Below are 26027 nucleotides of genomic sequence, written 5' to 3'. Positions count from 1 at the left end.
CTGAACTTGACCTTTTGTACCCATAATTACATTCCGCTTTGTTCTCCATGGTTTTCCTTTATGTGGTGTTATTCTAATACCATCAGTAAAGCCGTGTAACCATGAAAACCAGATTCAGATTAAAGACACCAGTTCCTGGGTTGACTCATCTTTTTCTTATGAACACAATCTTTTCTCATCTTTATTTAAAACAGTAAAATCCAGAAAACCGGAGGAATACAGAAGACAAGGTTTTTGGCAGTGAACCAGTGAAATCTCTGTTGGCGTTGGAAGCAGTTTGGAAGCCGTTTGTCCTTAAAACAAAACTGACAGGAAAACAAGAAAAAAAAACAAGAACATTTCACAGTGTATCAAAGTACTGTACAAATAGTCGGCTTACAAAAAGGAAAACATGGATGTTTTCTAATTATGTCCATCACATTGAATTTGTCAAATTATATATAGATTGTCATACGAACAGAAAATACTCACCACGAGTGTGTTCACATGCACACAGATTTCCACATACACTTTACTAAATCCTGGTTTAGATCTCATTCAAGTTTACGTACATTTTAAAAAGTATCACAAATGTGTGGTTTTACAGGAATATTTTGAAGATTATAAATCACCAAGGAAAACTAAAAAAAGTAATACTAAATGGTGAAAACACTCCTGCTTCAGTGTCCCAAAATACCATGTATTTGAATGAGATTTATGATAAATATAAAATCCTCCTTAATGTAAACAGGGATGTTGTTGGTGTGAATATTAAATCTGTGTGTGTGTGTGTGTGTGTGCATGTGAACATCACTCAATGGCACAAACATAGACGGTTGGTCGGGAAAAGTCTGGCATAGAAAAAAGTAAAATGATTTGTTTAATACGCCGTGGACGACTTCCATCACAGCCTGTAATCAGACACTAGTGGTGCAGAAGGTGTGTAATAAGAGGGTGGACGCGGGAGGTGAAGTGGAAGGACCTTTGAGTGATGTGTGTGTGTGAAGAGTGTGTGAACCAGAGGTATCAATTAGTGTCAGTCTGTGTGCAACATGTTTGTGTGTCTAGAATAAAAAAGTCTTTTGTGGTGTTTGTGCTGCCTGAAGTCCAGATCTTCACCCAGGTGAGTGTCAGAGCGAGGAGGAGGAGGAGGAGGAGCTGAAGATGCAGTTATATCAGTAAAGGTCTTTCCTGGTGCTTGGCAGGGAGTGGCTGGTGGAGCAGGTGGCGCTGCGGATCACCTCCATCCACCTGGAGATGAGAATAATTACATACACAAAACAAATTTAGTTGGTAAAACAAATCAACAGAATGTGTTTTTTTTCCTATGTATTCCAATCTCCGAAATAACTCAAATATAATTTGAGTACTGCACCTTTCAAAGGTGTACTCGCTCTCTGATCTGAAGTAGTAGACGTGGGATTTAAAGTGGAGTTTGAAGACGTAATCTTTGTGGATGTTCTCTGACTCAGACGGGACGGTGACGGAGTAGCCCAGCAGAGGAAGGCTGGCCAGAGGGTAGTCATCCTGCAGGCGGAGAAAACACAAGGCAGAAAATCATTCATTTCCATGCAGCAGTCCCATCACCACATATTTACTGTGTAATGTTCAAAACATTCCTATGTCTCTGACCTGATGTGATTTGTAGAAGAAGAGGCTGAAGTTGGTGAAGACCACCCAGAGTTTCTGCCAGCCGTTACTGTTCTTAAACTTCCTCAGCAGGTTACCCGACAGCTGGTTCTGGAAACACAGAAGAGCAGAGAGGGAAAACCAACACAGCTCAATAAAGTAACACAACCACACTGATTTTATTATAGTGTTAAAACAGGGGTAAAAAGCTCTATTCATTTTCTATACTCATGCAAAACCATGCAAACGTTTAGGCGCTGCTTGTGAAATTTATATTGCACATTTATATTGTTTAGTGGAGGGTAGAGATTCAACATCCAATTGTTTTGTTACCAGAACTTGTGCATTTGGGGACTTTCCTGACAGGGGATCGTTTTATTCTCAGCAGATGAGGCTGCTGCAGTACCTCTCTGCTCCAGCAGTTGTCACTAAAGAACAGGCTGTGTGTCCTGTACCAGCAAACCCCAGATAGAGACAAGGGCCCCTGCTGTCTGCTGGGGGGCCTCTGCGACTTACTGGCTGGACTACTGTCCTCTAGCAATGCCAGTGTGGACGGATGGACAGAAGAAGGAGGGAGAGGAAGACACAGCGTGGAAGAGATGGATAAAGATGAAGAGGTAGAAGACACAGACATGAGAAAAGTAAGACAAAGGACACTGGGTCAATGACCCTTTGCCTGTGGAGAAGACCAGGACAGACAGCACACACTGGACAACAACAGACTCCACAGCTGCAGGACCAGAGAGGAAAAACAGGAGTGTGATGTGTGGAGAGAGAGGACGAGTGAGAGACACGAAACACACGGGGAGGTACCTCCACAGCAACACTAAAGTCCACCATGGATACGCTTGTGTTGCGATGCCAGCAGACGTGCACGGTGGTGTTGCCACGGTGACCCTGGCGCTCCAGAGATGAGCGCGAGCCGGAGAGCTCCTCCTCCGACTCCTGCTCTGCTCCGCTGTCTTCCCACAGCTCTGGGGAACAACGGGAAGGTCAAACACGCCGGTTAGCAGAAAAACATGATGTAATAAAAACACTTTATGTTGACATGGTTCATCTCTTGAACGTTAAATAGCGTTTTGGTATGAAACCCATCACCCTGCCACCTTTGGATAAAATATTGCCATAGAAAGGAACCGGACATCTTTGTCATGATTCAGTCATTAAAGACAAGTTTCAAGATGAAAACACAAAACAGTCATTTCAATATTTATTTGTTAACAGAAACTACATTTACAGTACAGAGGATTTCTTCTGTTCTTTGGTGTACTGATTTATTAAAGTTTTGCACATTAATGTTATTTGAAAGTTCATAAAATTCATATAATGATATAATAAATGTTTTTTCTTTTGCTTTTATAAAGAACGTCATTCGCACCTCTCTTGCTTCATTTCCTGTCATCTCCTTCTCTCAGCTCTCTAATAAAGCTTTGTCACTTCTGTGTGTTTTGCATTTAAATCAAAGAAATTCCCCCAGGAACTTGATACTGATGTACAGTACTGCATTAAAGAGCGCACAGCTGTTGAAGCTGAAAAACCGGTTGTTGGGTAATGGATTTTAATCTGGATTTCAGGCTGAGTAACAAGCTCTGCAACATCTTAAAGGTTGTTTTGTTCTGCATGACTGGCTGATGTTCTGTATTTTAACTGGTTCCAGTTGGAGGTGAACATTTCCAGTCTTCTCTGCAGGACAAGAGGAGCAAACAAGGCCTGGTTTGCGTTTAAGGCTTCAGCTTTTTTTGGTCTGACTGCACTATTCATAGACATCGACCCATTTAAAAGACTCTGATAGAAGTTTGTAACGACATTGTCCCAGCTTTGTCTCTCCCTTTCACCTCACAAATCCACTAGGCAGATGGATGGATGTGGGTAAAAACAGTACAACATCATTCGATGAGGTTACATCCAAACACACAGTAACACCCGTTGAGATATTTTTCGGGTTTATTGTAGCTGCGGATGAAGAAGCCACAGAGCAAAGAGCCGGGCCAAGATAGTGATCAAAGGTGAAAAATTACCCTTTTGTTGTCACTTGTAAGCCAATACTCTTTAACTGCTTAGTTAAAAAGGTGAATTAACAGAGTGAACAATAGAGACGTCACAGCAAAGGTCACCAGAGGGGGGCCTCATTGAACAGTGTGACAGGCATTTAAGATGAAGAATGAGAAAAAAAGATGATGGGAAATAGGGGACGACAGCTGGGCAATGGACCTACATATATCAGGTGACATTAAAAGTATGATGAAAGACCACCTGGAACAATTCAGTGAGATTATTCATGAGGTGCTGAAAGCTGCTGTCTGTTAAAGGGAAAGAAGAAGAAGGAGAGAGTTGTGGGAAGTGGACAGGTGTGCCTATAGGTAACGGTTGGTCCGTTTCCCTTATTATCAGCAAAGCTAACAGGTCCCAGCTGAAGTCTCCTTTAATGTGTCAAATTATGACTTCAGCTGAGAGAGATGAGAAAAGCCATCGCTGCTGACAAATCACATGTGGAAACATTTCCAGAGATACTTTTGTTTATGACTCATTTCAATGTTCTGGTTCTCACAGGGTCGCAGACAGTTCTGCAATGCTTCAGTGATGAAGTGGTGTTTGGGCAGGAAATAGTTAGCAGGTTAGCGAAGCAGATATTTGGGTTTGATGGTTCAAATCTTGGAAAAAACCTCCACTTAATGTTGCACATTCTTAAAAACAGCTCAGAGTCGGATCCACACCCACACACGTCCGCTGAGGACAGACTTACTGTTGTCAGAGAGGCCGGTGGAGGGCAGGTCAGTGTACAGGCTCTGTTCTGCCAGGTCAATCGCCATCCTGATGTCCTCCACCCAGCGCTCCATCTCTGACGCACAGCTGGACACACACAGAGAGGAAGACACAGAGAAAATGAGAGAGAGAGAGATTGTGTGTAATTTTTTTTGGATCTGCACACTGTGAGAATATTAACGTCAACTTTTCAAACTTGAGAGCAGGACAGTAACTGAGAAAAAAAAATAGTCAGAATCAAGTCAACATGATCTCTTCATTAAAATGTTTTCATTGATGAATGAGGCACTGAATGGAAACTAGGTCACATGGTCCAGTTTAATTAGAGGACAAACAAACTGTGGCAGAGGCCCTGTAGAGAGGAGATCCATTTTTAATGAGGCTGACCTGCATTAATCTTTAAACCTGTTATTCTTAGAAGCTTCTCTTCATAATGGATGATTTGTGCTTTTATTATGAGGAATTTGCTTTTTTGATTTCTTTGTTCCCGTCATGTTTTCAACCATTTTCTTTTCATACATTTTTAAATCTTACACTTTCTTTTTTCTGGTATTTTTGCATTATTGTTATCATTATTATATAACAACACGTGTTGATTGTGATACACGTGTTTATGTATACCTGGCTGCCACCACCACAGACTGCCGCTGTCCAAACAAGGTGAAGGAATGAGGGACGCCCCACTCCTCCTCACTTTCTCTGATCTGCAAAAAAAAAAAAAAAAAAAAAAAAAAAATCAGCATCAGCAAACATCAGGATGTGTTTTTAAGGACAAACTCTGAATAATAAATCTCCCTGGACAACACAAGATAAGAAACACCATCGTACCGTCATGCCATAGAGGGGCAGCTGGCCATGAACTTTAAACTGGTTGGACGGGGTCATCCCTCGATTGGTGTACAACAAGGAATCACTGAACTGAGGGGAAGACAAAGGGAGAAAGGAAGGAAGGAAGGAAAGCAAGGCCAGAAAAAAGGGTGGGTTATATTTTTTACTATCACCAACATTAAATATGTTCAGAAAAGCAGCTGTAAGGTCATACCAGGAAGAACATTCTCTGCTGAAGACCCTTCCCTGAGAGCTTGCTGAGGCAGCCGAGCCTGATGAACTCCTGGAAATCAGGACACAAACATACCATGAGAAATAATCCCATCACAAATATTTGATATTACAGCAACACATTGAAAAACATAGCAACAAATTCTACTCATAACCTCCAAATATCGTCTGTCACAGCAAATACATGTAAAGAGTCTCACCCTCCCATGGATGGCGAGGTTGTCGATGCCGGTCAGATCTTTCTTCAGCTCTAGAAGCTTCTGGAAGTTCTCCATCTTCATCATGGTGCCTTGAAGCTGCAGCACCATCTCTGAGATGTCAGCCAGGGCCGCTGGAGTGACGGTGGAGGAAGATGATAAATGGAGATGGTGAAGGGGGGAAAAAAAGCACCTTCCTCACCCACAAACACGCTCAAACACAACCTTTCTCGTACCTCTGGAGTCCCTGAAGTCGTCGTGGGTGGGCGGGTAGTGCTTGCAGAGCCTCTCCAGAATGAGCTTGTAGTGCAGCAGGCGATGGAGAGGTCGCAGGAGGAAGATGTTGAAGGGCAGGTAGCAAACCCTCTGCTGCTCAAAGTCCCGACACAGAGTCTCCACTTTCCGACTGGACCTGAGAATCAGAGGGGAAGTTTTTTTCTCGTCTAAATTCATATTTCCGTGTTAAAACTACCAGTACTAGTACTAATGCTGCTGGCTTTTCCACCAGCCTTCATTCAAAGTTTGCCGTTCTGCATCATGCACCCACCTGCAGGCCCGTTCCAGTTCAACCAGGCACTCTGAATGTTTCTGGAGATGAATCGTCAACTGCTGCAGACGCAAAAGGGAAAAGAGGCAGAGAGAAATATGAAAAACTCCTCTTCTTGCCTTCATGTAAGCTGTTATTTCAAAATGTGGTGATCCACAGTCACATACAAAACAAGGGGACATAGTGCAAGAAAAAAATAATACAAGGGAGATATAGTTACCCTCAGACCCTGAATGTTCTTCAGTAAAACATCACCAATGCGTTGGTAGTCTCCTTTAATGTGGGCGTTGGATCGACCCTCCCTGTGAGAGACAGATAAGAGGATATTTGAGATTTCTTCATGTGCACTAACATTTATTCACCAGTAGATGTCAGGCCAGAGCCGAGTTTCTCACACATGACTGGAAAATCTTCCTCTCCTGTTCATCTTCCCAGCAAGTACTTGGGCCCTCTCCAAAAGCATGGTTTATGTGTATTTGAGTGTTTGTCCTCCTGTCTGTCATTACATAAAATAACACAGACAGGATTCCCATAGGAGGAACAGAGGACTTGCAGTTAGTTCCCATGCAGTGATGCAGTCTTTCCATGTTGTTTCTTTAAGTGGCACATGGTGACGGCGGTCTGTGACTTAAATGTGATTTGTAATGTCGCAAATGTTTCCTTATCAATCATCCTATTTTGTCTCCAGATAAAGAAAACAAATGAATATGTTGAATTCAAACCCCTAAAGTGTTTCTCTGTGTCCTGGTTTAACCCCAAAGTTTGGGGTGTTATGTTATTGTGGGACACCATGCTTCAGATTAGACCTGCTGATTGAAAACAATGCAACTGATACTTAGAAACAACAGTGGGGCGAGTTTTATTTGTTTTTGTCTCAGCCTGCATTTGCTTAAGCACAATAGCAAATTGCTCAACACTAATCTGGTCTTAAAATGCCTCTAAGTTTTCTTTTTTCCCCCCGAACATTTGTAAAATATCTGCACTGCTTTACTGACATTAGACACAATAAACTTTTATTGTTTTTCTTATTTTCCTGTTTAAAATCAAAGTGCATTTGACACACACTTGCATTGTGAACCATTTCACAGATGTAAATGTCTGTGAATGGAAATGTAACAGACTTAATAGTGAACAAACAGACACTGACCACTGAGCCAGCCGCTGCTCCACCTCTTTGAGGAATCCCTGGTGGAACTTGTGGACCGGATCGTAGTTGGCAGAGATCAGGTTCTTCACCGAGTCGGGAAACGCCTCGTCCTTACCCACAAAACTCTGGAAGGACTATGATGGACACACACACACACACACACAGGTAGAAATACAGATTGTTAGTTATATGATGTACCTGAATCTTATAATTGCTTCACAACACAGGTTTGTAATGAGTGGGTTCTTTTACATCTGAGAGCTACATTGAGGAAAGTAATAGTTCAACAATCCAGCTCTAAGGTGAAGCAATAAATGAGTAATTAATCAATTAGTTGACCGACCAGTTACTTTAATAATTGATTAATCCTGTGAGTCATTTCTTTGTGACGGGCATTTGCACTTCTTCCTCTGCATTTTCTGATGTTTATAGACCAAATAATTATTTGATTAACTAAGAAAATAATTGTCAAAATAATCTATGATGAAAATAATTGCTGGTTTCATCCCTAGTTCAGATCAATGTGTAGTAAAATTAATTATGCTTTAAAACAACCCTCTTCTACATTTAAAAAAATCATTTTTGGGACGGCAATAAAGTGAATCTAATTGAAAAAGGGAACCACACACACACACACACACACACACACACACACACACACAGATAATACTGGTATTATCCCAGCAGACCCCTGGGGTGGAGGATGGTGGGTCAGAATGAGTGATTTGACTTGAAAGCCCTATGACATTTGCTTGCTCCATGGAAATCCATCAGCTAGCTCACACACACACACACACACACACACACACACACACACACACACACACACACTATGACCCTAATGGCCCTAAGCTAGAACACTACCCCCCCTGACAAGGAGGTGTTATATTCCCCTTCAGAGTAAATCCCACACTATTATGACAGCGAGTGCAGACAGGAGGTCGTCCAGCTGTTTCACAGCAGGACCCTCTGGGAGAGAGGAAGGGTGACAGAGAGGAGAGGGAGAGAAGAGGGGGAGGGAGGGAAGGGTGTGGGAGCTCAGGCCTCAGCGGTGCCAGCCAAAGAAAATATTTAAGAGGTTTTAAAAAAGCGCCAGCGCACGCCTTCCTCCCACATCAAAGAGGGTGGAAACTACTGTTGAGAAGAAAAAGAGCTGAGAGGGAGAAAAACACACAGGAGAGGGGGAATACGATATTATTTTCCACTCCACGCTGAGGTCAGAAGTTATGGTCAGCTTCATAATATCAAGGTGACGGGGTCAGCAGGCAGGTGCTTGAACCTGTGTTTTCCACACTGGTGGTCTTTACTCATTACACTCTTTTGTTAATAACAGGGTGTAAAAACAGACAGACAACAGAGTGGAATCCCAATAAGGCCAAAGACAAAGTCTGACACACATGAAGCTTCACTTCATGCCAGGAGTCAGGATCCAGATGTTGTGTTTGTGAATGCAGAGTGTGTTGATTTTAGAAGGTCGACTTGTAAACTAAAGAGCTGGCAGCTAAAAGTCGATTTAGCCTTAAAGAATAAACAGGATACACGTTTGTTCGCTTAAAAGGAGGCAAGTTATAACAGATGTGTTCCTTTCTGGTGAAAAACAAAAGGGTGAATGTCACTTAAAAAACACAAGGAACTTTATTGTGCTCCCTTCGAAGCTGTATTTCCATCTGTCATCTGTCCCGAGCAAGAGAAATGCTCAGAAACCTTCAGATGTTGAGCCTCAGCCTTGAGTCGTGGTAAAAAATACTGGCACAGGAACACAATGTAATATTAATGTCACATGACAGAAAAGACCATTAGCTTGTGATTTTGGTTCACAATAAAAAAAAATAAAGACAGATTTTAGCTCCTTGTCCTGATATATTTTGGCTTTAAAAAGACCAGGCTGAGCTCACTCTACCAATATTGAGGCTGTAAAAACAAACCAACTCCTGACTCACGGTCCCAACACATGAACCTTTAAAAAGACCAACTTTTCTTCACTGTCAAAAACTTCAGGATCTGAAATAAGCAGCTATTCCAGAAGTAAGGCTTTAAAGAGACCGAACTTGGCTCACTGTCTCTTCGCGTGCTGTGCAGGGCTGTGTACTTTCGGGAATGTGTTTACACTTGGCCAGACAAGCTCCTGGTCTTAACACAGATGGCATTGCGTGCACCTCTCTCTCAGCCAGTGTAGCTTCTGCAGAGATGTTTAGAAGTCCTCACCTCTGTGATGACCTGCAGGTCTTTGAGGTAGGTCCGCTCTGTGGTCAACAGCTCCTTGGCTATGAAGTAGGCCTTGTCTGTGGGAAACTTCTGGACACAAACCAAAAGATGAGATCGATCAAACTATCTGTCCAGCAAATAAAACCGTTGATAAATTCCTCAGCTTTAATCTGTTTATCCATATATTTAGTCCTCAGCACATAAATCATGAGAAAGAGGAATTTGGAATGAGCTTCTATGGAAATGCTTTTGATTAACATTCACATGTTTTACAGGATATCAAAATTCAAGTTAAGCTTCCCTTTAAAAAGTTACAATATCCATCTTTAATAGATAAATGCCAGCATCTTCGATATCCTTTCTATTATTGGATACACTGAATGATGCGTGAGGTGCTCATGATTAACAGGATGTGGCTCTGACGCATCACTTTAGAAAGTCCACGATTGGCCAATTCAGTGTAGGTAGATGTAAACGTAGTCCATGAATCACTGCAAGCAGCCCTGAAGAATAGCGCTTTGAATGCGAGTTGAAATTTTCCTCCGCCTCCATATCTTTACACCCACCTTCCTCCTCGCCTCGTCCTCATCATCATTGCGGACGTATCCGGCTTCAGTGAGCAGCGGGCTGGTGAGTGGTGACAGCTGCCGTCCCTCAGGACTCTGACCTAGACCCAGGACACCTGTGCTGCCCATCCCCTGTCCATTTACTGAGCCGTTGCCGTTAACAACCACATGGGGACTTCCCAGCGGAGAGTCGTCTGAAGCGGGACTTCCTGGGGGAGGAAAGGAAAATAGGAAAATGGAAAGGGCAGGGAGATGGGGACAGGAATAGAAAACAGTGAGATAAGAGAGAAGATGGTAGGAGAGGATAAGGGATGGTGTTATTGTAGGTTCTTTATGTACAATATGAAAGCTGTTTAGCTACTTTCATGAAATTCTCTGCCATTAAATTCTTATCATTTAATTCTTACAGCGGCATTTTCATTCTTTCCTCAGGAAAAGGCTACTCTTTATACCCTGATGCGTTTTTTATTTTCAGATTTTCAGCAGTTAGCGGCTCAAAATGTGAACATATTCCTCTAAATGTAGGCACCCAGAATGGCAGGGAATTTCATGGTTGGACAATCCTGCACAATCAATCTTAAACTATGAGTCAGGACCAAAACGAGCAGCTGTTATGTTCCAGCAGGTCACCACATGACAAAAATGCTACAATCTCTTGACTCTGAGCAAAACTACATCTACTCTGTTAATCTATTCGGATCCTCATCTAAATCATGGAGAAAACACCATAAAAAGGGAGAGAAGATGGAAAGAAATAACAATAAAGGTTAAGTACATGGTTAGTAAGGAGCTACAGGTTAGTTTATTTTCATAAAGGCCATATCTGTGCTTTGTAAGGGGAAAAGGCAACTTATGCAGTCATGCATATTAAAAAGCTGATCCAGTTCAAAACCTAAAGATAATCAGTTTACAATCACATGACAAATATATAAGCAGCAAATTTTCACACTGGAGAGACTGGAACAAACAAATGTTTTTCTTTTTTGCTTGAAAAATGACTTAACTCCATCATCAAAACTGTTACTGACTAATCTTCTGCCACTAATTGATCAATTGTTTCAAGCCCTAGTTGAAAAAGTAATCGGACTGCATTATGACAATCTATTATTTATCAGTCTTTTCATTTCCCTTACAATGCACTACAGGCATGATGTTCTATAGTTATGAGATAGTTTGGATAGTTGTGATGCTTAAATGATCTGTTTTTTAACAGGAGTCTGGTCTGACTGTAGCTGAAATCAACTTATGCAGCTTTTTGGGAAATTATTATCATCTAAACAGAAAATAAAATATTAAGGCTACTTTTCACTATAGCTAGGGTCACTACAGAGGTTTACTACATGGTACTAAGTTGTGACTTTATACTTGCCCAGATGCAAAGTTTCCAAAGAGTCCACTGTTATACACCAAACTGGATCATGGGTAAAACCATGGCAACCACTGAGTGCAGATCTGTGACGGGTGCTATAAAAGAACTTACCACCATACAGAAAACAACTAAAATCTACCACGACAAGAGACACAGGTGAAACAACGAGCTAACAGAAGCTAGAAAACATGAAACATGGACAGAAACGAGTTGAATCGTGTGTGCACACTGAACATCGCACAAAACAAAAAGAAGCACTGCTCTACAGTCTAGCTACCACAACACAACACAGGGGAAGGGTTCACAATTCAAGCAGGTTCAGGGCGTGTGTGTGGGTGGGTGTGTGAGGGGCGGGGGGCGGGGGATGGTTGGACACTGGTCCCCTCTACAGAAAATTCTGGAGTCCCTTTTCTTCGAACATACAAGGTCATTTTTTATTGACACTAGTGCTCACAATCAGTTACAGTGTTAAAAAGAGAGATGAAGGGTAAAGAAAAAAACATCAGAAAAAGTTTTTTGAGATGAAAATCAAAAAGGACAGGTGTGCAGGAATACAGGTGTTACAAGAGTGACAGAAAACCAGCGAGTCAGTGCGTCTTTAGGCCATAAAATGAGTGTGCGTTAAGAGAAAAATGGATCATCTCAATGCCTGTCTTTTGTTAAGGAACATAAAGACTGTGTGGCAGTTCCTCAGCAGCAGTTTGACCTCTGCATGTCCAGCACTTATTATGATCTTAAGCTTTAGAGATGCTACAAAGCCTGTCACTCAACAAACTCTGCGTGCTACAGCTTTGGCAAGCATCATGGGAAATCAAGTACATACTATGGGACATGCAAACTCAAACTGCCACCAATCAAAGGCCACAAAGCCAGTTTATCCCTTCAAAAGAAGTCAGTCAGTAAAAAGCGTGTTATGTAAACAGAAAGAGAAGCACAGATGTGATGCTAAACGCCAACGTGTACCACTTTAATCTAATTTACAAGAAAATAGTTGTCCAACTAGTGTTTCAAGCAGCCCAATATCACCCAAACACGATCACATCATCACAGTGTGTAAACTGCAAAAGAAACTACCATCATTTTACTTTAACTTTTAAAGTAAATCTAGCAAATTTGGCTCTGATTAACTCAAAAACATACAAATTACAATACAAAATCACAATGTATCAGTCTGTCACTGGATGTACAGTTCATTAATATTACAAAAAAAGCCTCAATGGAAATGACTTGCTGCAAGTGCTATTTTGGTGACAGTGAAAGGGAAGACAAGGTGGACTCAACTCCAGTATTCAATTATGTATGTGTGTGTATGCGTGTGTCCATCATCTGACAATACTCAGACTTTCACACCTTGCAAAATAATACCATGTCTCTCAAAGATATCTTTTTTTTTATGCACTTACATTTGCATTAAGCTTAACTTTACTTGTGTCTGTCTACCTTCGCCCTCTCACTCTCTGTTTTAAGAACACTGGAGTTGAGTCTGCCCTTGTTTCGTACTTGTGCACAGTGAGGAAACCTGGGGCAAAACACAAATGGTTTCTAAATATTGCAGTTAGGTGCAGTTAATTAATCATGAGGTTGCAGTAATGAGAAAGGCATGAAAACTGTAACTCATCCCACGAGAAGTGAGGAGGAGTTTGTGTCCGGAAAAATGTAAACCTGAACATTCTTTGTTGTGCTGCACCGACGGCTTCTCTAACATTTGAAACCATTTTGCGCCCCGTGACAGAAACACCAAGTGACATAGTGAGAAAAAGCAGAGCAGAATGACAGAAAAGCAGGGACGTCGCTTGCCTGGTTAACATGCATTCAGAGTAAAGAAAAGAAAATGGTGAGAAAACAGTGTTGAGGAGGATTCCCCCTCCAAAAAAACATGCTTACAACCAGTGCATTTACAAAGCATGAACATTTGTTTCAGGAAGAAGCAGTAGCTCTGAGGAAAGAGAAGGTTGTTTAACTTCGATAATAAAATATTGATGACTTTTTGTCCAAGTTAAGTCACCTCATAGTTTGAACCTCTGTGTTTTAGGGCAAAAAAGTCCGATACAGTTTCCTGAAATTGGTGCTGATTCTGAATATGCACAATTTAGACTTATGTTTTTATGCATTGTGAGTCTGTTATTCATCAACACCTTTAGTTCCAAAGCAGATCCAAATTCAGAAAAGTATGCATGTCAACTGTAAACAGTAGACTGCTAAAAGGTCATTACTGAATAAAAAATCCACCTTAACTCACTGGAATGTCTGTATTTCCCAAAAACACAGTCTTCCAGCTTCGTCAAGCTAAATGCTAATGTCAGCATGTTAACAGGTTGATATAGGCCTAATGTTACCATTTCGACAAATACACTTTAGCACGCTACCACTTCCTAATTAGCACTGAACACAAACTACAGCTAAAGCTGATGGGAATGTCATTAGCTTTGCAGGTATTTGTTCATCGAGTAAAATATTGGACAAATTGAGATGAAATGTCAAATCACCAGGTTAGTGCAATTCATCCTGAGCACCAGCTTTCATGACAACCCATGTGTCATCCTGTGAGTCATGTCACCAGTATGGCTAAAAACAGAAAAACCTCTGAATTTAAAAAAAAAAAGAGGATGACACTGTTTTTTACTTTTGACTTTTGGGAAACTTTCTGGGAAATAAGGACATTTTCTTCATGGGAGTTCAGTGCAAGAGAAGCTCGGCTCATTAACTTAATTCAGCAAAGTTTGTCCCATTTCAGTTTTGCAGAGAAAACAAAAAAGTGTCATAGTGAGCAGACAGCCAGCAAATGACAGTGATGGGGATGGGAGGCCAGCACACCTTCAATATACACAGCATTGTAACAGAAGAGAAAACAGCATTCAAAGAAAGTTAAAGATAACAGTGAGTTTCCTTTTTTTTGTTGTGTGGTAGTCGAGCATGCCAAGGGCCAAGCCAAGCAAAGCAGAGAGCTATGGATGGTCACAGGTCTAAGGACGAAAGTTGGCAGGTTTGATTATTAATCATCAGGTGTGTGAAATGTGTAAAACCGTGAAAAGAAAAATCAGAATAATAGAAAGAAATACAGTTATAGAAATAAAGTAGCGTCCAGTTCTGAAGTAGAAATGTAGACACATGTGGACCTTCAGTTATTATCAAAAATACATATATAAATGTTGTTTCCCTAACATTTGAACTTACAAATCTATTAAAATTCCTGATCTTCCACTAATGGTGAATACAAAAGAGAATTACAACAAACGTTTCTACCACAAACATCCAAATTACAGTGCAAGTTGCCCACAACAGACAGACAGAAACTAGAAGTATGAAAAAGTGCTCTGAAGAAAAGGACTTCAGCTCGGCCAAAACCGAATATGAAGGCAGACTGAGCATTAGCTACAGCACTCCTCCTCCAACAGATCCCAGAAGCTTTAACATGAAACACATTTTCCTACAAGTCAAGTGTATTTTTCTAAGTATAATCCATTCTCTACCAAGAACATTCAAATATAATGTACAATTAAAGGAGACTATCTCTCAGTTCACGTTCTCCTTGTGGTCCGACACAGTCCAAGCAGTCACACACTGCTTCACAAACTGTGTCTGTGTTCCCCTTTAAACCTCCGTCACTCCCCACTGAAATCCCTTAATAAACTCCAGCTATCATCTTAAAGCCCTTCTATTGCACCAGACAACAGTCAAATAATTAGAAAAGTTTGATTTTAGAGACAATGCTACATCAGGGAGCTACAAAACATCATTACTACAAACAGAGTCCTATCAGGGTGTAACTATACAGCAAGGCAGCAGATCCTGGTCAACTCGACAGCTTTCAGAAGCAGCCTCACATTTCACCTAAAATCAATGCCACCTTCAGGTCAATTTATCTCACTTCAACACCTCAATATCTCAACAACAAACATTGTTTTTTCTCATGTACAAATATCGGCTACAATCAGCAGAATTTCCCCTAAATAAAATAGACTAACATGGATTATATCGATGCTATCAAATGATTACTGGGAGGACAAATTCCTCACAAAAACTACAACACTACACAATTGAAAGTTTTTCTTTAAATTTCTATAACAATATCCCGACCTCGCTACAAAAATCTGTATTATTCATCTGATCTGCACGTACTCCTGTACAGTTTTTAAGTTATGGCACATTGTAAGGAAGGTTTTCCTTCTAATATTATCCATGCTCATTCTTTAACTTTTTACAGAGAGCTGACAAAAGTGCCTCGAGGCTTTTAGTTGATTCTCCTTTTGACAAATTGCCAGCTTCAATCTTTACTATGTGTAAAGTTAGACTCAGGTCAGCCGTTGTCTAGGGGGCTTGCATATAAAATCCAATACAAAATTAGTGAGGATTGTGAGGTTTAGAAGCAACGAAAGGATGATCTCTTCATCTAAAAGTCAGGTACTGTAGGTGTTTCTATCCACAGTTAAAAACATTTCAAAAATATGCTCAAAATGTGTGTCTGTTACTAACTGTTTATCTGTTATATACTGAATTAAGATGTTACAGGATTATATTCATTGTGCATAATAGTGGTTAATTTGAAGCTCAACTATTTTCTTCTTCAAATCCCTCTCAACAGCTAAAAACCCGACCGCTTATATCTTCCTCATTAAAGTGGTAACATCCCTCCTCCTCTCCCTCACCATCTTCCCCCTCTCCCAGCTGCAGACTCCCGAAGGAGAACTTGCTCCGAGGCAGCGGAGACGAGTTCACGCCGTTCGAGTTGACTGAATTCAGGGAACTGACGGCCGCCGGGTTGCCGTACATTAACGGCTGGCTGTACGCGCTGCTACCCGTGTCTGACTCTGTGTCGCTGGTGTCAGTGCCGCTGCTGGTGGAGCCGTCGATCATCTGGACCGGCTGGTTTAGATTGTTGTGTAGGTTGGGTTTTCCCTGACGGCCAAACAACCGCTGCACCGTGCTGGATCGCGCCTGACCTGGAGCCATGAGGTTTCCAACGTGATTGCCATTAGTTATGATCATCTTTCGCTCCATGGGGGCAGAACAAGGGGCCTGGGTGTGCAGCCCGGGGCGATGAGGGTCGCGGTGGTGGATGGGAGTAGATGTCAGCTGGCTAAGAATGAAGGGATCAGTGTCAGAGCGGTTCCTCATGTTGTTGTTGCTATACGGTTTGGCCAAATGTGGTGGTGTGCGGTTTGAGGTGATCGGGGAGTAGCTGCCGTAGTGGTTCGGTGGGTGGGATGACGGCGGGACAGTGGGAGTTTCCACAGGGACCACTCCCGGGCGTTTGCTGAAATAATGTCCGCCGTCATCCCAGCGTGGGCCTGAGCGCGGCTGAGCGTGACCGTTGGTCATCTCGGCGTGACTGACCGAGTTTGTGCGGTGGTGGAAGCTGCTGATCACCGGGCTGGAGCACTGACTGCGGGTCCCGGTCCCTAACGGTCGACCTATCGCGGCGCCTCGCTTGTCTCGACCCTGAAAGATCTCATCCAGCAGCGTGCTGTGGAGGGGAAGACGGCCATGAAACGAACCTCCGTTTGACAAAATCTCATCATCTGTTAGCTCCTGACTCAGGTTAAACTTGTTAGACGCTGGAGCCTGATCTACATTGTTTCTGTTACCCAGCGTACCCTGCTGTTGATGCTGCTGCATCAGCCCCTGGTGATTGGTGTGGTAAAACCCATTTACAACCCCAAACAGACTCCCAACTTGCCCCCCATTGCGACTACTACCCTCACGCTTATTATTATATGCAGCAGGCTCATCCTCATTGCTGTCATTTGCATTGCTGTGGCCCCTGGTGGCCCTATTGTTCTTAGTCACATCACATTCACTGTCTATGTCGCTGCAGTCTATGTAAGGAATAGAAGAGCTGCTGCCTTTGTTTGCCCTGCAGGATGGACCTGGGTTGAGGAGCTGCTGCTCCGGCGCTGATCCGGTGCCGTGGTGGATCTGTCTGGACTGAAGCGGGTCTGAGCCAGGCGCTGCAGGTATGTCTTGGAAACCGTTGGCGGAGGCTGTGACCAGTGGCGGCGCCTCTGAACCATTAGATTCAGCTTCATGGCCCAATCTGGCTGCGTCGGGCTGGTCCGCTAACTGGACAGACATGGCACTCTGCAAACAAGAAACAGGGGGAAAAGGGAGTGATGGGTTAAAGCGGAGAAAAGGAGAGAAATTACGAGCTTTAAAAAAAACAAAAAAAACAAAACAACTGTGCTCTTTAAACTGAATTACTGACTTTAAATAATTTGTTATTTACAGGAACAGCTTAAGAGAGAGCACACATTCACACACACTCTTACTCCCTGGAGCTGCTCTGGACAAAAACAGCTTTGTATTTTTGGCCACAGAGCAGCTCCAGATTTAAACAGCGAGATAGGGAGAAGTAATAAAAACAGACGAAAACAGCCTGTAAATGTGTACAACCTTTCCAAGGAAAAGAAAAGCAATAAATAAGACTATGGGGGAATAAGCTCAGTGACTGTAGTTAAAATGTGCATTACCTCTTTTGGCACTTGTGATCTGAAGGAGGAAGACTGAGGGGACATGCCGCTGCTGGACAGAATCTTACTGTGCTTCCTGAAAAGAGCAGAGCGAACAGACGAGGTCAAAACATGTGCAACGAATCAGCAAAGAGAGAAATGTGATCCCTGGTTTGTGTCCCTGCTGCAACTTTAATTGCTGTGGATTTGTTGGGGTCTGTCTCACGCAATCGTGCTTCTGTCGCTGGAGCGGAAATCAGACAAAGGAGGGAGCTTCACCTTTCAAACGGGACTTTCTTGAGCTCCGAGTCTTTCACATAATCGATGATCTGCTTCTGAGTTCGACCACTGCAGGTACAAACAGAGATGAGCAGGTGATGAAAAATAAATGAAAGACAATCGTAAAGTTGTTTCCTCTCCTCCCGGTCTATCCTTTGCTGACCTGAACCGGAACGAAGATCCCCTGGTGAAGAGGATGGGCTTGGGTTTGGGCTTGGGCTCCTCAAAGAGCCTGAAGAAGGCGTGATACTCCACGCAGATCTTCCAGAAGACCTTACAGCAATCCCTGCTGGCCATGGCGAACTCCAGCGTGTCGTGGTGGGCGTTCTGCTGGAGGACGCAAAGGCAGAAATGAGTAAAGAAGAGACACAGGGCGGATGTCTAGATTACACAGAGGGAAGAGGGATGGAAGGTACAGAGAAAAGGGGCAGAAGAAAGAGGGAAAGCAAGAAAGAAAGGTGTGATGCAGACTTACTGCGGGGTCTGCTCTCAGCTTGATTAGGAACCTTTTGCGCTTGAAGCTGAGTTTGCGAATCTTGGACCAGTTGAAGGCGTTAATCTTTGTGTATCCCTAAATAAAGGAGACGACATTTTGAGAATCTGGTTAATATTCATGAGAAATTCATCATCTCACAAGGGAGAAGATAAGAGAGTGGAAATAATTCATTTCATTTCACCCAAAATACAGTTTCTGCTTGACTAAATTTGACAACTTCTAATCACATAATAATATATTCTCCACGCCCAGAAAACTACCACGCGGTGCATTCTTCCTCCCTGCTACGCTGGGTGGAGGCTCACCACAAAACCTCATGGACCAATTAACCAAGTTGTCATATCAGCTAAATTCTCAAGATCCCAGCACTCTTTGAAAACTTGTGAGCAAAATCAGAAACTGTGCAGACTGAACGTAATTGGGGTCAGTCTGGTCAAAAGAGGGGGCGTCTTCTCTTTGGTTCCTAACGTAACAGGGGAAGGTGCCTTCATTAAACCATGAAATCCTGACTGAAGCAACTATGTTTATGCTCGAACATGCATCTAGCCTCAGTTCATGTTTCTGTATTCACTCAAGAAATCCTCCCACCGTGACGTGAGAAAATCAAGACATTGCCAAACAATATATCTTTTTTTAAAGAAACTATTTCAGGAATTTACATCTCATACCAGTCTGGTCAAAGCTAGATCTGCAGCCTTGTGCTCGTCTCTGCAACAACCTACATTTCATCAAAAATATTTCAGAATTTCAGGTATGTTGTTAAACCAGGATTTGATGACGTAAGTGAATGATAAAAGTAAAAAGACTTCACCTCTACTCCAAACCAAACCACACAGAGTGAAGAAATATGTATAATGCAGAAAAGAGTAGAATTAAAAAGCACACAGACCAAAGTCAGTTTTCTTTGTTTCCATTTCTGCCAATTTCTTATTATTTCAACCATATTTCTCTATTATGCAACACTTCGCCTTAAACCCCCCTATTGAACTTTTATAAGCAGGGTTTTACCTGGAAAACCAGCACCCCAGTGTGTGCCACGGCCAGGCTGAGCTTAGTTCCCTCTCTGTCCTTGGCTGGGTGCAGGCGAACACCGTACATCTCCAGCCGCCGAGCGATTTCCAGCAGCTGGTAGTCGGACTCTGCTGGAGTCTGCCCGCTGTGGAGGAGAGCGATCAATCAGCCCAGTAATTATCCATCAATCAACATGTTAACCAATCACCTGATTTTAAAAGGCAATACATCATAGCTTGTGGCTAATGAATATCCCTCACCAAGTGGCCATGTGTCACTGTTTATACAGTATGTACCATATGTTAGGTTTCTCCTCCACATTGATTGTGAATGTAGGAACAACAAACAGTCTTAAAACACACCACAGGATCAGATGGTGGTGCCCACTGTGGGAGGAAAGAAATCGACCACAAAAGAAGTTTGTTTCCTCGCAAAATCTGAAAATAGCTTCCTGCTTCCTGTATGAGCTGCTGAATTAGCCACTTCCTTCCTGTGTCGGTGAGGGAGAAGGGATGGGAGTGGGAGGGCAGGAGCCCACAGAAACAGAAGGGGTGTGTGGCGCAGAGTGTGACCAGGACGAATAATTAACAGGTCGGAGGTTTGGTTTTCAGCTGTGGTTAAAGAAGGTTTTTTTTTGTTTTTTTTTTTTTAGGGGAATTTACAGTTGCAGAAAACAGGGAAATGCATTTGTCATTGATTTGCAAACAGCAATGAGGAAAGCACAGCTGTAGTGTAGCTGAGAACATAGGTGTGTGTGTGTGTGTGGGCCCAGGGGCACAGAGGGAGTGCCAAGTCGTATGTTTGCAGATAGTCACCTCTGCGGGGGCGAGATTAAAAGTGTGTGTATGTGCACATGAGCAGATGTGATTGAAGAGATAAACATCTCTGCATCAGAGACGTACGAGATTGGGTGTAATTGTGTAATGGGCGTGTGTGTGTTTGCAAGTGCTCTTTGAATAAACAGATAAATATCTCTGTGGGTCAGACTTACAGTACTGTGAAAGTACATGTGCTCTCTGTGTGTGTGTATGTGTGTGTGTTTATGAAAAAAAAAAAAAAAAAAAAAAAAAAAACTATGTCTCCTGATACCTTCAATCTTAACGCCACCTAGGAACTGATCCCCAGTCAGATTAAAGCTGGGCTCAGTATTGTTTTCCAAGCAGGGATAATCTAGATCAGCTATTTCCAGGTAAACAGTGCTGCTCCTGTAACGGTCAGAATGACCCACGTTGTTATTTCATTCTTGGTATTAAAGCTCAGATGCTGTGAAAATCACTGCAGTCCGTGTTTATCATTACTGAACACATGTCCTCACATTTAGAGACACATGTAAGTCTCATAGTGATGATAATTACAGCTTCTCAAATATTAGGATTAACTGTTTTTTCTGCTTTATATCAAACAATGAAATTGCAGCTGGCATTTTGCATAGTTTTCTTATCAACTAAAGCATCTAATCACTAATCACACACTTAATATTTTATATGTAAATCCATTGAATGTTTCCATCTGTACACATTCAAGCAGCTTTCATGCACACAATAACTCACACATGCTTGCGGTGGCAGTCGGTGATCTTGTCTCTGATGGCGTCCTGGTCGGGCAGGTACTTATTGTGCAGGAGGTGCTGCCAGCTCTGGGTCTCATCGAAGTCGCCTATCTCCGCTGAGGGAGGGACAGACGGGAGGGAGAGGAAAGAGAGGCGGCAGACGGGGGAGAATTGAATATTTATTTGGAGTGGAAATGAAAAGAAATTGGGTGACGGAGGTGGTCAAGAGAAGATTAAATAAGACTGTGGAGAGAAAGGAGGCCAGGGAGTTTTAAGGAGGAAATGATTACTCCTCTCTGCATTGTTCATTTGAATCTTATATATTCTCTATCTCAGTCTATTCTACTGTAGATCAGATGAAGTGTGCTGATGCATGCCTCTCCATCTGTTCAATACCAGCAATAATAACCCCTCATACTGTACCACCTGCAGACAGACACACACACACACACACACACACCAGCACTGATGGTTACCGCGGCAACCGAGTGATATCCCTTAGCAGGCTGTGCTGTAGCTCGCCTGTGCCTGCGAGACTGAATCGAATCCATAAATTCAATAAGTCCTGCAGATACGGTGCTGAATAAGAACAGTCGCAGAGAGCTGAGCGAGCAGGTGTGAAAATACAAATACAAGGAAGAGCTCCCATGCGCATTCAAATATCATGCATAGTGTTACCCGTTTTAAGCATAAGGGAATATGTAAATATAATATGTAAACCATAAGAGCAGCAGGAGGGCAACATATCGAGTCCTGAACACATGAGAGAGACAGCTTTGTATTGAAACGATGCTCATTGCATCATTTATTCTGTTCATTCTGGGCCATAAGAGCTGCTTTAATACCCCAAGAAGAAATATAGTACGTAATAAAGGTGTATTTGCTGATTTATGGTCAGTCCCACAGTGAGACCGAAGCTCTTTTTCACAAGGAAACTAACACTGCTGGCTTTATGAAGCTGTTGAAGTAAAGGCTTTTTGTTATTCAGACGTAGGTGGGTTCATTCAGACAGGACAGGACATTTACAGAGGGAGCCACAATTCCTACGTGATATTTGGCACCATAGAGCTGGAATTAAAAAGCAGGAACAAAGAAGAGAAAGGCTGCTTTCTGTGATGTATTTAGCCTGTTCTGATGCCATTTAAGACAGACCTCTGCTGTGTAACACACATGTACCTGTACATGTTGCACTTACACTGAATGATGTGGGAGACCATGAGAGCGGCGCTGGTGTCGTTGCAGATGAGACGACCACAGGCAAGGTCGCGTTTAATCTGGAGGGCAAACAGGTACCTGGAGGAAGAGAAAGAGGGAGAGAGATAGATGGAGTGAGAGGGAGACAAGGAGGAGAGCAAGGAGGTATAAAATGGAAGACAGAAAAGGAAAGGTTAATAGGTTAATGCATGTTCTATAAACTTAACAGCTGACAATGTAAAAAGCAATTCCATTACCATCAGACTCTTGGCATTAATCCACACACAGACACACACTGCTGCTGCATTGCATCTACCGACTACAAACTAATTGAGAGAATGCCCTTTTTCTGTTAATCATTATCCAGTCTGCTCTTTACAACATGATCTGGACCTCATTAACAGAGTCACACACACAATGACGCACACGCCCATGTACGCGTTGCCAGGTCATGACGCTGCATTTTAATCGAGAAACAGCAGAGACAGCACAGGAACGCAGAGAGGGCTGCACAATGCTATACACTCGTACTGATGCATATTATTTTTATTTATTTATTTATTTATTTATTGGAGGATTTTTTAAAGAACAAATACAATCTGTGAGCTTGGCTGATTCACCAGCCCCCTACTTACTCTATAAGGATAATAGTGGACTGGCATGTGTGTGTGAGCGTGTGATTAATGACCCACATCGGCTTTTTATGTGATATTCAATTCCAGCTTTATATAACTGTGTGATTACCTCGCTAATAAAGTTAATGAGGCTGTGGCGAGTTTCTATACTGTTTTATTTCAGCCTCCAGAGACAGAGCGGCAGGCAATCTTACTATTTAAGAAGAAATACCAGTTCATACTCTGTTTTGGAGAATGCAAACTCACCGTGTTCACATTTGAGTGGTATTGTAATTTATTAGCAACACGAGAAGCAGCAAAATACAATGATTTGCCTTTAAAATCTCTCCCCGTTTAACTACATTACACCTAACCTCCATCATATCGGAGCGACAGTCATTTGCCAGTGTCTCATTTTAATAAAAGGCTAATGACAGCCCGATATATTTTCAAACAGACCGTTCGGCCGTCTGTATGTCCACACAATGCCCATCAAAGGAAACAGTGAAACACTCCGAGAGCAGAACAAAGGGAGAAAAAAAAAAGGCTGTGTGCCCACTTCCTGTTTGATGCTGGAGTCAGCTGGCACACTACAGAAAATATGAGATCAGTGGAATTAAGTGCCCAGATGAGAGGCTGATCAACGTCAGTGGAAAATATCCACAGCATGCTGAGCCGAGGATGGTATTCTGTTGTTGAGTCACCCTTCAGAGCACTTCAGATTTCAGCTCTGGTTGTTTTGGTGATATTTGTGGTTACTGGTGGTAACAGCAGGTGTGGTTTGATACCACTGTAAACACTGGCTGAGCAGCTACAACGCAGCAGGAAGAGCCGGTGTATCTGTTTACAGTGCAGCCAAACAAACGCGCATTGTTTCAGCGAAGAAGTCGGTCAAGAATTAAAACAACAATCTCATCTTGTCTGTTTTAATACAGCTCCGATGCCGCATTAGGGGAGAGAGCGAGATAAAATTACACACAGTAACACTGGATCACACGCTGCATCGTTTCCTGTGAACTCCTCTTGTGTGTGAAGGAGGTGGAGGTGTGATTTTATGAAAACCTTAAGGATTCTTTGCAAGAAACCCTCTTACAGATGTGAGGCAGAGCGAACACTTCCTGCTTCGCTCTTGTCTCAACTAAATCCAGCTGAGCAGCTGGAGGGAACCACTGCACCATGGGAAAATGTGGAAGGTCAAATCTTTCTCTTGTTTATGTTTTGATGATGAGATGGAGAACTGTGTTTTACTGTAGGAGTCCTGAATTAGCTCAGACAAACACAAACACGATGAGCCAAGTCTGAACAGACTGGTGGCCGATAATTTACACTTTCTAGACAAGTAGAACTGAGGCTTTAGGTGGGAATGTGAACATTTGTCCTATGTGATATAATCTTTGAGTGGTAACAGGCCAAAAACATGCTTCTCCATAAGAACCTGGCTGTCTGAGATTAAAATAAAGGAAAAAAGATTCAGTCGTTTTACAGTAAAACTGCTTGTTTCCCAAAAGTGGTCATGGCATCCGTCTCCTTTCAACTGGTTTGGAACAACAAATGTTTTCACGAGCCTGGTTCCCAGATGACACACTAAACTTTCTCAGAAAAGGAAAAAAAAACTTGTTAGATGTCGTGGTATGTGGATATAAATGTGTAACAAATGGCAAGTGGCTGACCAAGAACAAGAGAAAATACAAAACTGTCTGCAAACATATTGTGACAAGGCCTCGGCTCTATGTTCAGATGCAGCTGTGAACCATAAACGGTGCTCGAAAACCCTCCTGAAGGACCGAGAACCATCTGGCCACACAGAAAACCAAGAGCACAGCAGCATGTCTTTTAATTTAAGAAGTTCTTCTCCACAAAAGGTGTGGTTTCAGTGTCGAGAAGACCTACCGAGTCAGCTCCTCCATCAGCTGTGTGTGGTCAGGAGGGAAGAACTTCACCACAAAGCGAAGGATGGTGTTTTTAGGCCCTGGAGGAGGGAAATAACGGGATATGGTTAAGGGTGACGTATTTTAAATGGCACAATTACATTCTTGATCGTGTCTGTGCGTGTGTTTGAAGGTTGAAAGATGAGACAGCATCTTACGTCTGATCTGTTTCAGTGTCGGCTTCAGCAGATCCAGCCACACCTGTGGAGGAAGGAGACCATTACAGTGTATGAAAGACTGATGACTGAGGTTTCTTTTCTCGCTATGCTGCAGTGGTCTGGTTTAAAACTGTAGTTCACCATTTGGTACATAAGGAGGATTGCATGTAGAGAAATGATGATTCTGTGACTGTCTAAGCCTAATTGTACATGAACCCCAAGGATTTTTGATAATAAAATCATCTGTTTTAGTTTATTTTGGTTGGTGTAAAAATATTTAAATAACATTCACACGTCAAATCCTTCCAACAACTCCATCATTTCCTAGTAATTTCCAAATAAGGAAGTTTCCGAAAACACAAGATAATATCAATTCAACAGCTGTTACACTTGGAAATACAACATGAGCTCCTTATGAAGCATAATGGTTGTGTTGTAACGGTATAAACACATGAAACCATCATGTCAATATATTTTAAAGCTGGTTTATTTATTACACCTATAAAGTTCACACTGGCTAACACAAACACACCCATCAATATCTACCTGGTGCATAGCTTCAAGTGGCATTTGCATGTATGCACTGATAGATGAATGGGTGAGCTGCAGCTGTTTCACACACTGATGGAGACTCTACCAGCAAACAGAGCAGCAGCGGAGACAATAGCATCTGCAAACTGCAGACACTCCCCCAGGCATTTACACCAAGTGTGCAAATGATTACAACCAGCTGCTGCTTCATGAAACAAGTAGAAAAACTGAGTCCAGGCCAAAGCTGCGATGTCTTTCACACACACAGATGTAGATGAAAGAAAGATAGGCTCTCGACATCAAGAGCTTCCATTACACGTGACCTACTACAACCTCTGAGTGCAGAGTGTGCACCCATGT

At 42.4% G+C, this 26027-nt stretch overlaps 2 protein-coding genes across 8 annotated transcripts in view; both read right to left on the bottom strand.

Annotated features, from left to right (window-relative positions):
- Positions 1 to 145: 145 nt before the first annotated feature.
- LOC139609909 (FERM, ARHGEF and pleckstrin domain-containing protein 1-like) overlaps positions 146 to 26027 on the bottom strand; it is a 52301-nt gene continuing 26419 nt past the window's right edge. For 3 of the 7 annotated variants that reach the window (XM_071464958.1, XM_071464956.1, XM_071464957.1), the window contains 25 exons: positions 25137 to 25179; positions 24941 to 25019; positions 22438 to 22535; positions 21244 to 21358; positions 19691 to 19838; positions 18662 to 18757; positions 18350 to 18516; positions 18187 to 18255; positions 17929 to 18004; positions 17305 to 17539; positions 10093 to 10301; positions 9527 to 9616; positions 7322 to 7455; positions 6395 to 6476; positions 6175 to 6236; positions 5864 to 6039; positions 5631 to 5761; positions 5414 to 5482; positions 5200 to 5289; positions 4993 to 5075; positions 4352 to 4458; positions 2422 to 2582; positions 1612 to 1719; positions 1355 to 1506; positions 146 to 1230 (listed from right to left, as the gene is read on the bottom strand). In XM_071464958.1, the coding sequence (XP_071321059.1) occupies positions 1155 to 1230; positions 1355 to 1506; positions 1612 to 1719; positions 2422 to 2582; positions 4352 to 4458; positions 4993 to 5075; positions 5200 to 5289; positions 5414 to 5482; positions 5631 to 5761; positions 5864 to 6039; positions 6175 to 6236; positions 6395 to 6476; positions 7322 to 7455; positions 9527 to 9616; positions 10093 to 10301; positions 17305 to 17539; positions 17929 to 18004; positions 18187 to 18255; positions 18350 to 18516; positions 18662 to 18757; positions 19691 to 19838; positions 21244 to 21358; positions 22438 to 22535; positions 24941 to 25019; positions 25137 to 25179 (2856 nt within the window). In that variant the 3' untranslated portion in view covers positions 146 to 1154. The remainder of the gene's footprint in view (positions 1231 to 1354; positions 1507 to 1611; positions 1720 to 2421; positions 2583 to 4351; positions 4459 to 4992; positions 5076 to 5199; positions 5290 to 5413; positions 5483 to 5630; positions 5762 to 5863; positions 6040 to 6174; positions 6237 to 6394; positions 6477 to 7321; positions 7456 to 9526; positions 9617 to 10092; positions 10302 to 17304; positions 17540 to 17928; positions 18005 to 18186; positions 18256 to 18349; positions 18517 to 18661; positions 18758 to 19690; positions 19839 to 21243; positions 21359 to 22437; positions 22536 to 24940; positions 25020 to 25136; positions 25180 to 26027) is intronic. The other 4 variants (XM_071464962.1, XM_071464961.1, XM_071464959.1 and 1 more) reach the window with 4 other exon arrangements.
- On the bottom strand, positions 15905 to 17298 carry LOC139609912 (uncharacterized). The gene has a single exon (XM_071464970.1). It carries the CDS (start codon positions 17075 to 17077, stop codon positions 16037 to 16039), a length of 1041 nt encoding a protein of 346 aa, XP_071321071.1. The 5' UTR covers positions 17078 to 17298; the 3' UTR covers positions 15905 to 16036.

The sequence above is a fragment of the Trachinotus anak genome, unplaced genomic scaffold (assembly GCF_046630095.1).
Source record: "Trachinotus anak isolate AG129_WGS33_773 ecotype Australia unplaced genomic scaffold, CSIRO_AGI_Tana_v1 ptg000026l, whole genome shotgun sequence".
In the NCBI taxonomy this organism is placed as follows: Eukaryota; Metazoa; Chordata; class Actinopteri; order Carangiformes; family Carangidae; genus Trachinotus; species Trachinotus anak.
This window is presented reverse-complemented; position numbering and strand designations above follow the sequence as displayed.